The following is a 9,797-nucleotide window of genomic DNA, read 5'->3' as shown; positions in this document are numbered from 1 at the left end:
AGGAAAAATAAAAAAGACAGAAATACAACAAAACATAAACTTGGAATACATTGAAAATTGAAAAAACACTGAGCAAGGAGGCTGTAATGGCGCGTGAAGGATACGCGCCACACTAGGAGTGTGCTGGATCGTCAATCCTTTGTGTAGTGACGCGTGGAGGCCACGCGCGCACTTTAACCCGTGCATGAGGATCACGCGCTGCTCCTTTTGGCAAAACCTTCGGTGGTCTAAAAGATCAGCGGCTTGGGAACCCCACAGTGGGGCACATGGTGGTCGCTGGCCACTGAAAAACATCAAACGCCGCTTCTCCATGCTTTGACCGGAAAAAGCAAAAACAAAACTAAAACATCGACTGGAAAATTAAACACTTGGAGAAAACTACATCTGGGAGGAGGGGAGGAGGGAGGGAGGGAGGGAGGAGTCGAAACTCCCACCCCCCTCTGAGGTGGTTATCGGTTTGGGTTTTTAGAGAGAATGTAAAGCTTCTCTCTTTAGAAACACTTCGATACTAAATCAAAAATTAATAATGAAAGATCGGATCAGGAATAAAAATTGGAATTAGGTATGTATAAAAGAGCTTCCTATGTCTAAATTGTTTTGCAAAAATGATTGCGTGCTTGTTTCTTTTATATATATATGTATATAATATATATAAACATATATTATTTTTTAAATCTCAGCTCACGTACAAGAGATGTGACATCCATTTTTCTCTTGCGGCTGTTGTTATTTTATTTAGTTTAGCATATATTCCACCTGAAGTTATCCATAAGTCATAAACATTAACCTTATCATTCCATTGCTTTGAATTCTCTCTCTTGTAAAACTTCATTTTCAATTTTGTTGATGTCATGTTTCGCATGCCTGAGCCCCTCCACGCTAGTAGTACTCAGGCTCTTCCTTACAAGGAGGAGAATGGGGGAGCTTAGGGGCCATGAAACCTCCGACGCTCAAGTTAGTCTAAGGTTGTGGAAGAAGAAGAAAGAATAGAAACTAGAATGAGATAGCAACAATGTTCAAGTGTGAGAAAGTAACCCTCCTCTTGGTGAAGAAAGGGGTATTTATACCTAACCGGGGTGGATCCCAAGGTGATAGCAACCAGTGGTTACTCCGTACTGTGATCGCACGTTCCTGCAGAACTCTGCTCCACGCCAATCTTCTTAGTCCTAGCCTGGATCGTTGTAGGCATTCAGGAAGGTGCTTAGTTGCGTGCTGACCCTTAGGCGCATTAAATGCGACGTGGCTTCCCTGTGGCGTACTTGCCTTCGACTAATTTAATGTGGCATGGCCCCGGGGTGGCTATGTCAGGGGCGAGAATATCCTTGATGGCCGGCCAACCTCGATTACCAAACTGCCTTGTAAGGGTCAGGTGCCCCCTAGTCAGTGGCCCTGATCTTGTGTTAGGTTATGCCGTTTACCCCTCCATCTCGTCAAAACATCTGACCTGACATTTCTTATTCTGAACGTCCTGGGCCGAGCCATTCCATCCCAAGTCCTGGATGTGGGCTTGGGCTTGGTGACCAAGCCACCCTAGGTCTCGTGCATGGGCCTAGGCCCGGTACCCCTCTCAGCCTTGTCCTTGGGAATTCTTCCCCTCACAAATTCTATCATCATCATAATAGAGAAATTCTATTTGTAATTTTGAGTGGGGGACTGCATGTGCAGTCCCATTGATAAATGGGATAAAAGGGAAAAAACATCATTTTAAAAAAGATATTATTGTAATTTAAATTTTTTTAAACATAATTTGTATGGGCTTGCATGAGCAGTCTCCATTTGAGGACTATATATAGACTAACTCATCATAATATATATGTAATAATTAAAAAAAAAACTTGACTAGCCAATTAGTCCATATGAATTAACATTATCTATAATGTTTTGATTTAAATACTTTTATAATTAAATTAGAGAATATTAAATGTTTTGTAGATGGCATGAAGTGATCTAACAATGTTTACATGTATTTATATATTTTTAAAATTTAAAAATTATTTTCATAAAACAAAAAGGAAAAAGAAATTCGGGTTCTATGTATGCACAGGAGAGATTGAATTTTGATGCACATTGTATGCAAAGGAAAATGATACATGTATCATTATTTTTATAATTTTTTATATAATTCTATTTTAAATAAAAATATTTTATAAAATCATCTTATAAAAATATATTTACTTTAATAGAAAGAGTCGTAGAAATGAATACATTATACGTCTATCGTGCAAAATCAATCTGATCCGAAAAAAGACAGCACTCGTCAATGTTGAAAGGCGCGCCAAAAAAAATAAATAAATAAACAAAATAACTGCCAACTTCCCCCTACCAATACATTTTTGACACGTTCTCCTATATGGCTCGTGCCACGTCACCTCCTCTACCCTTGCTTGTATTATAAAACAACTGAAAGAGGAACCTACGATCAATTCTCCGCGTTCCCATACCTCTTTCTCTCTGCGAATTCTGCGCTATCAGCAGAAATGGATACGCCAGATCTAAATCGGAATTGGACCGACGACGAGGAAAATCAACCAATCGGCCGGAGAATCCAACGCCTGTCCTTGCACCTCACCCCGGTGCCGCGGCAGCTTGGCGACCTGCAGCTCCGGACGTTCACTTGCGCTGCCAGGACGAAGCTCAACGTGGACGCCAAAAGCTTGTCCGTTTTCATGAGAGGGAAGCACAGGGACATCCAGGAGAAGGTTTTCGACTTCTTCAACGCTCGACCGGAGCTTCAGACCCCCGTGGAGATCTCCAAGGACGACCACCGCGAACTCTGCATGAGGCAGCTTCTCGCGTTGGTCAGAGAGGCCGGGGTGAGGCCCTTCAAGTACGTGGCAGACGAACCGTCTAAGTACTTTGCTATCTTGGAGGCTGTGGGGAGCGTGGACATGTCTCTTGGGATCAAGATGGGTGTGCAATACAGGTGATTGCTGTCTGAGCCTCATCTTTTTTTGGGCGTGTTTAGTATTTTGTCAATGATTGCATCAGAACTTTTCAAATTCTGGTGGAATTGTTGGGTATGAGAATTTTTTAAAACGTGGATTTGGTGTTGTTTGATTTAACATTTGGTGAATTTTGTTGTGGCAACAATTTGTATGTCTACTGGAAGTATAACCACGAAGGCTTAATTTAACTACTATGTTCTGAGCTGATAGTGGATATTTGATCACCATGGTTTTGAGTTGATTCGTTGTGCATACTTTTCCTACTGATACAGTGAGTTGATACAGTTTTTTTTTGTTCATGATTTTTTTCAATTGCCTTTTAGATTACGATTGCTTTAGGGTTGAAAAAAACACTCAATTTGATTGCGGTTACTTGAATCACATTAGTTAAATTTTAGGCTCTTGAATGATTAGATCCCACCTAGGCCGCTCTTTCAGTGGTAATGTTCTTAGCTAGTAACTCTATCTTCATAGTTTTCAGCACTCATTTTCTGGGATGAAAAATGATTTGTACAATCTTAGAGTTTGCAAGCTCACGCAGTCCCTTTAAAAAAAAGGTGAGACACACTTGGGACCCACCTGAAACATCGACTTTTTTGTAGTGGGGCCCCACTTTTTAAAAGGGATTGCGCATGGACTTGCACATCTTAGGACTATATCTAGCATTACTCTTCTAAGATAAGGATTTAGCTGGTGTGAGGTATCATATAAAAAAATCTCCTGAACTACCATTTCTTTGGCAATATGCATAGGGCTGTCATCAGTTTGGTTCGGTCCAGGTTTTGCATATTTTCCAAAACAAACCAATTCGTTTAGTTCAGTGCTTTTGTACCCTGCAGTCAACAGGAAAGTCCTAAAAACCTATTCTAATCAGTTCGAAACGGTTCAGTTCAATTTATGGTGTGATTCAGGTTGGAAGTTTACAACAAATTCAATTAAAATACAAAAAATCAACCAACCCAATAATGACAAAATTTCAATGACAACATATTCACCAATGCATTTATTATGTTAAGTTATATATTTGGTGTTAAATTTGGTAGGTTCAGTCGGTGCTGGTGTGGAAAATAAAAAACTCGAAACCGAACTGAAAAAACAGAAAATACCATTATAGAACTAAAACTGAACAAAGTAAAGGGAAATTATTTATTTTAAACACAAATTTTCAAGTCTAACCCAAAGACTTTGTTAATATTTATTTTACATCTTCAAATGATGATTGATATTGAGGCAGGTTCCTCATTTGTATCATTAAAAAGATGAGCAGAAATTATACTGTTCGAAATGTCTCTTCCGTTTTGTTCATTGATTCTAGTATTGCACTGTCTTAGCTGTAAGCTTCATATGGTCAAAATGCTAGCTTTGGTTGAAGAACCGACTAACCTGAACAGCATTATCAGACGCTCTCGCTCTCGCTCTCTCTCTCTCTCTCGATTGCAAAAATTTTGGCTATCTAAGTCTTCTTTAAAATAACAAGTTCTTCTTAGCTCCTACATGGTGCTCGAATTCCGTTGATGTATTTACTTGGGATGTTCATTTGCAAAAAACATTCACAGAATCTTTTCTTGTCCATTTTTTTCAGTGTTTTATTGTCCAGTTATATTTTCTTTCCAAAATAAGAACTGTACGATGGTCTTGCTCTCCTGTGTTGATTATCTATACTTCTGCTGCAGTCTCTGGGGAGGTTCTGTGCTCAATTTAGGAACTAAGAAACATAAGGTTAAGTACTATGATGGTATTGACAATATGGAATATCCGGGTTGTTTTGCCATGACAGAACTACATCATGGTAAGCTTGCCTCCTTGTCTGTTATTGCTTTGTTCCTTGAATTTTTGTTTCCTGCAACTAAGGTGATCATTCTATTGCTGTTGTGTTCTTGAGATCTTCCTGCCATAGTTGTATACACCCTTCTTGCTTTTGTTGAGGAATTTATTGTATTCCAGCTCAAGCAATAACAACAAAGAACCAACTTTGCAGTTTTTTGTCCTGAATCTAATTGTTGACATGATGAAATTTGATCTTAAGTAAATTAGGTTAGTTGGCTAACGGGCACTTTACAACTTGCCCGAGACATTTTAAGATAAAGCCAGTTGGCTTGTATAAGTTTCTTTAGTGATTTGGAACGTTACGTTCACTATATCAATGTCGGAGAATGAAGTCACTTGTTATTTGCTTTCACCATCTACTTTTTTGTTCTCTCTCTCTCTCTCTCCCCACACCACCCCAAAATTTGGTTCCAATTTGGTTTTGTTATTGATATGGTCCATATGTATTTCTTGTTGATGTTTCTTAGGTCTCTGTTCTTCATCATTGCCACTTTTCTTGGCATGCATATCTAATCTAAGCTGTCTTTTGTTTTTGCGCTTAAAAGGCTCAAACGTTCAAGGCCTCCAAACGGTTGCTACATTTGATCCAATCACAGATGAATTTGTAATTGACACTCCCAATGATGGGGCCATAAAATGGTGGATTGGTAATGCTGCAGTTCATGGCAAGTTTGCCAGTGTCTTTGCTAAGCTGATGTTGCCAACTCACGGCACGAAAGGAGTTACTGATATGGGAGTGCATGCCTTCATCGTTCCAATAAGAGATTTGAAGACCCACCAAACACTTCCAGGGATTGAAATTCATGATTGTGGCCACAAAGTGGGCTTGAATGGTGTGGATAATGGAGCGTTGAGATTCCGTTCAGTCAGAATTCCTCGAGATAATCTCCTTAATCGATTTGGAGATGTCTCCCGTGATGGAAAATATACAAGTAGCCTCCCAACGATAAATAAAAGATTTGCTGCCACATTAGGGGAACTTGTAGGTGGGAGGGTAGGTCTTGCATATTCTTCAGTTAGTGTCCTTAAGATAGCTGCTACAATTGCAATCCGATATTCTTTATTGCGCCAGCAGTTTGGCCCTCCCAAGCAACCAGAAGTCAGTATTCTTGATTACCAGTCTCAACAGCACAAGCTCATGCCAATGCTGGCTTCAACTTATGCATTCCACTTTGCCACTCTGCATTTGGTGGAAATATATTCAGAGATGAAGAAGTCTCATGATGAACAATTGGTTGGCGATGTCCATGCACTTTCGGCAGGCCTCAAGGCATACGTGACATCTTACACTGCAAAGTCACTGAGCATCTGCAGGGAAGCTTGTGGAGGTCATGGGTATGCTGCTGTGAACCGGTTTGGTAGTTTGAGGAATGATCATGACATTTTTCAGACGTTTGAAGGGGACAATACAGTGCTGCTACAACAGGTTGCAGACAAATCCCATCCTGTTACACATTTTGCTTAAGACTTTGATGATGTAGACTCCTAGTTTGTTGCATCTGATAAAGCATGAGAGCACCTAAATTGATTGTGCTATTTTCAGAAGTGGTAGGAATCAATACAAGGTTAGTTTAGTACTAGAATAGCACTTCTCCACCATATGGACCCACCCTGCCTTGTGCTGTTCTGAAGTGTAGTCAGGTGGAAACACAGAGCAGGGCTAAAAAATCAACATTATGCTACTCGAGTGGCTGATATTGTGAGGTTCCTGAAAAATCAAGACCCCAAATTAGGTTTGAAAAGCCAGTGTGAACTCAAGCTTTCCGTGTATATTTTCTTAATAGCCTGTCCTTTAGTGTAAATTCAGGGTGAGCTGCCTGAACATTGCACCCTTTGCCATTCCAAGGCAGTAGAGGTGTGCTTCCAATAGATAAGATTATGCTTTGTGGTTACCTTCGAGGGTTCTAGCTTCCATTTATACATAGGAGACTGCTGTATGAACAAATTTTCTATGCAGACTTGGGTTTTGGGAAATATGAAATAATATGAAATAGAAGGGCAATATTTGAGCTATAAGTGAAAGATGAAGTAGATGACCACCTTGCAGGGTTAATATATTCTGGGAAAAAACCCTTTCTTATGGCATTGCACTGTTAAATATATGAGTGCCAATTTTGAGCATCACTTGTCAGGATGCCAACATTCACCATAATTTCGTATCCCCGTATTATGTATATGTGTTTGCAGTACTTGTAAACCTTAATTTCTCTCTTGCATGGAAACTAAACTCTTGAACGTTTCCCTTGTGATGCAGGTGGCCGCTGATCTCTTGAAGCAATACAAGGAGAAATTCCAAGGTGGGACACTTGCAGTTACATGGAACTACTTGAGAGAATCCATGAACACTTATCTGTCTCAGCCAAATCCAGTAACTGCTAGGTGGGAAAGTGAGGACCATTTGCGGGATCCTAAGTTCCAGTTGGACGCCTTCAGAGTGAGTTTTATCTCAGTTCTGCGATTTACAAATTTCAATTGTTGTAAACAATGAATCCATACAGTTATGGCTTAATAAATTGCTGGTTGTGTTTTATTTCTTTTTTGTTGCAGTATCGAACATCTCGATTGCTTCACAGTGTTGCTGTGAGACTAAACAAACACACCAAAACTCTTGGAAACTTCGGTGCTTGGAACAGGTGTTTGAATCACCTTTTGACGCTTGCTGAGTCCCATATTGAATCTGTCATCCTCGCAAAATTTATTGAATCGGTGAAGAGGTATCTCCTCTCCAAATCTGAGTCTCAAATATTCTTTTACGTTTTCCTTCATGAATCTTGGGTTTTTAATTTGGTGTGATTGGCAGCTGTCCGGATGCAAGTTCCCGAGCTGCTTTGAAACTTGTTTGTGATCTTTATGCCTTAGATCGAATCTGGAAGGATATAGGAACCTACCGTAATGTTGACTATGTGGCACCCAACAAAGCTAAGGTATTCTACCATAAAGGCTAATGAATTTAAGAACGTTATTGATATTTTGAGATATGTTATACATACAGAATGCGATTGAAGCATGGGAAGATTTTGACCTGCCTTACTGCAGAAGAAGAACAAAATGTGACTTTTTTTGTCTAATTATTCGTTATATCTTAAATAATTGATAGTTGCATATTTTTGTTTTGCAGGCAATCCACAAGCTCGCAGAATACTTGAGTTTCCAAGTGAGGAATATTGCAGGGGAACTTATAGATGCATTTGATCTGCCTGATCATGTTACACGGGCGCCTATTGCCATGCAGTCTGATGCTTACTCTCAGTACACCCAGTACGTGGGATTCTAATCCCTATATGGGGGAAAAAAAGCAGCATAAAATTCCATTCGAAATGATTGCTGATGTCCAAGTGTTTTGATTCTCCCAGCATGTTAAATAGGTTGTCAATATCGTTGGTCTGAAACCCATGTTGGCATCTCATTTCTCATATAGGTTTGGGGAAGAATAATGTACTCAAAAGTTGAAACAATACGTTATACGTGATTGATTCTAATTTGTAATCATCACCAATTTTTTTTTTTTTAATTCTAAATACAAATTTTAATTATTATAAATAATTTGTACTATACGGGCGGATGGCACCTTCGCCTTCGCCTAGGCGGGTAGTACATCCCATTGTCTGACTACCATGAAAATCACTATATAAGTCTATATCTACACAAAATATAGGTGGAAATTAGAAATACATTTTTGTACATTTGCGTTTGTGTCCTTTCACATTTACATTTACATTTTGTATTAAGAGTACATATAATTACTTCTGTACTTGAACTTTTACAAATAATGAAATATACATTAGAAAAGGATTTTCTCTCAAATCTCTAGCTCTCTGTTTCTCGAAGCTTACTTTTCATCCTTATGCACTCTCATCTCAATGGCAGAGTTCAACTTTTGTCATGGTATCAGAGAATTATCGTTGCTCTAGAATTTTGTCATGGATTCCGGTGCCGTTTCTTTTTCTTCTTCCCCTAACACCTCACTTGAGAATCCTTCAAGCCCCTATTTATTGCATCATGGTGAAAATCCCGGCATAATACTTGTTACCAATTTATTAACCGGTCATAATTATCACTCATGGTCGAGATCAATGTCTAAAGCCATCAGTGCTAAAAACAAAAGTGGATTCATTAATGGAATCCTCAAGAAGCCGATTAATGAAGCTGATCCTCTTTATTTGTCGTGGATTTGATGTAATGATATGGTTGTCTCGTGGATCCTCAATTCAATTGCAAAGAACATAGGATCGAGTATTCTCTACATTGATAAAGCTGTCGACATGTGGAAGGACTTGCAACATCGTTTCTCACAAGGTAATCGTCCACAAAATTTTCAATTGAGAAAAGCAATTAGTTCATTAAAGCAAGATCAGAAATCTGTAAGTGATTACTACATAGACTTGAAGTCCTATTGGGATGAATTGGCAACTTATAGACATAATTTGCCACAGTGTTTTATGGAAACACTAAAATTTTTTGAAGAAATTCAGCAAGAAGAATATGTAATGCAGTTTTTAATGGGGCTGAGTGACTCTTTCAATAGTATACAGAGTCACATCTTATTGCTTGATTATTTTCCCTCCATAAACAAAGTTATTTATTTGGTTTTACAAGAAGAGAAATAGAGAGACTTACTTTGGATATATCTGTACCTAGCCTTGAATCAATTGCTGCCTTGATGGCAAAGCCTGCGACAACTAGAGATTTTGCTTCAAAGCAAACTAACTTTCACAAGTATAAACCTGTGTGTAGTCATTGTGGATACATAGGTCATATTTTTGAAAAATGATATCGAATTCATGGCTTTTCTCCTGGTTTTAAGTCCAAAAGAGGAAGTACTCATTCAGCCAATCAAACTTCTTCTTCTGTGGGTAAATCAATTGATGATGCTCCACAGTTTCCTTTGTCTCAAGATCAATACCAGCAACTACTTGCCATGCTCGAACCATAATCCAGTCCACACTCAGCAAACCAAGCCACTTCTGGTATTCTACCAACTCCACAATTGTCCTCTACTGATAACTTTGCAGGTAATCTTGTTCC

General features: G+C 39.0%; 1 protein-coding gene across 1 annotated transcript; it reads left to right on the top strand.

Annotated features, from left to right (window-relative positions):
• Nucleotides 1-2,414: 2,414 nt before the first annotated feature.
• Nucleotides 2,415-8,275, top strand: LOC121252819 (acyl-coenzyme A oxidase 2, peroxisomal). The gene is made up of 7 exons (XM_041152641.1): nt 2,415-2,923; nt 4,619-4,734; nt 5,318-6,198; nt 7,027-7,206; nt 7,320-7,486; nt 7,573-7,696; nt 7,891-8,275. Exons 1-7 carry the CDS (start codon nt 2,478-2,480, stop codon nt 8,044-8,046), a joined length of 2,070 nt encoding a protein of 689 aa, XP_041008575.1. The 5' UTR covers nt 2,415-2,477; the 3' UTR covers nt 8,047-8,275.
• Nucleotides 8,276-9,797: the final 1,522 nt, after the last annotated feature.

The sequence above is a fragment of the Juglans microcarpa x Juglans regia genome, chromosome 2S (genome assembly GCF_004785595.1).
Source record: "Juglans microcarpa x Juglans regia isolate MS1-56 chromosome 2S, Jm3101_v1.0, whole genome shotgun sequence".
Taxonomy (NCBI): Eukaryota; Viridiplantae; Streptophyta; class Magnoliopsida; order Fagales; family Juglandaceae; genus Juglans; species Juglans microcarpa x Juglans regia.
This window is presented reverse-complemented; position numbering and strand designations above follow the sequence as displayed.

Bases quoted from the DNA above. Each gene is read 5' to 3' on its own strand.
- LOC121252819 (XM_041152641.1), top strand. From the start codon at position 2,478: ATGGATACGCCAGATCTAAATCGGAATTGGACCGACGACGAGGAAAAT. The intron at 4,735-5,317 runs GTAAGCTTGCCT...TGCGCTTAAAAG, and splicing joins CATGACAGAACTACATCATG to GCTCAAACGTTCAAGGCCTC. The intron at 7,487-7,572 runs GTATCTCCTCTC...TGTGATTGGCAG, and splicing joins TTTATTGAATCGGTGAAGAG to CTGTCCGGATGCAAGTTCCC.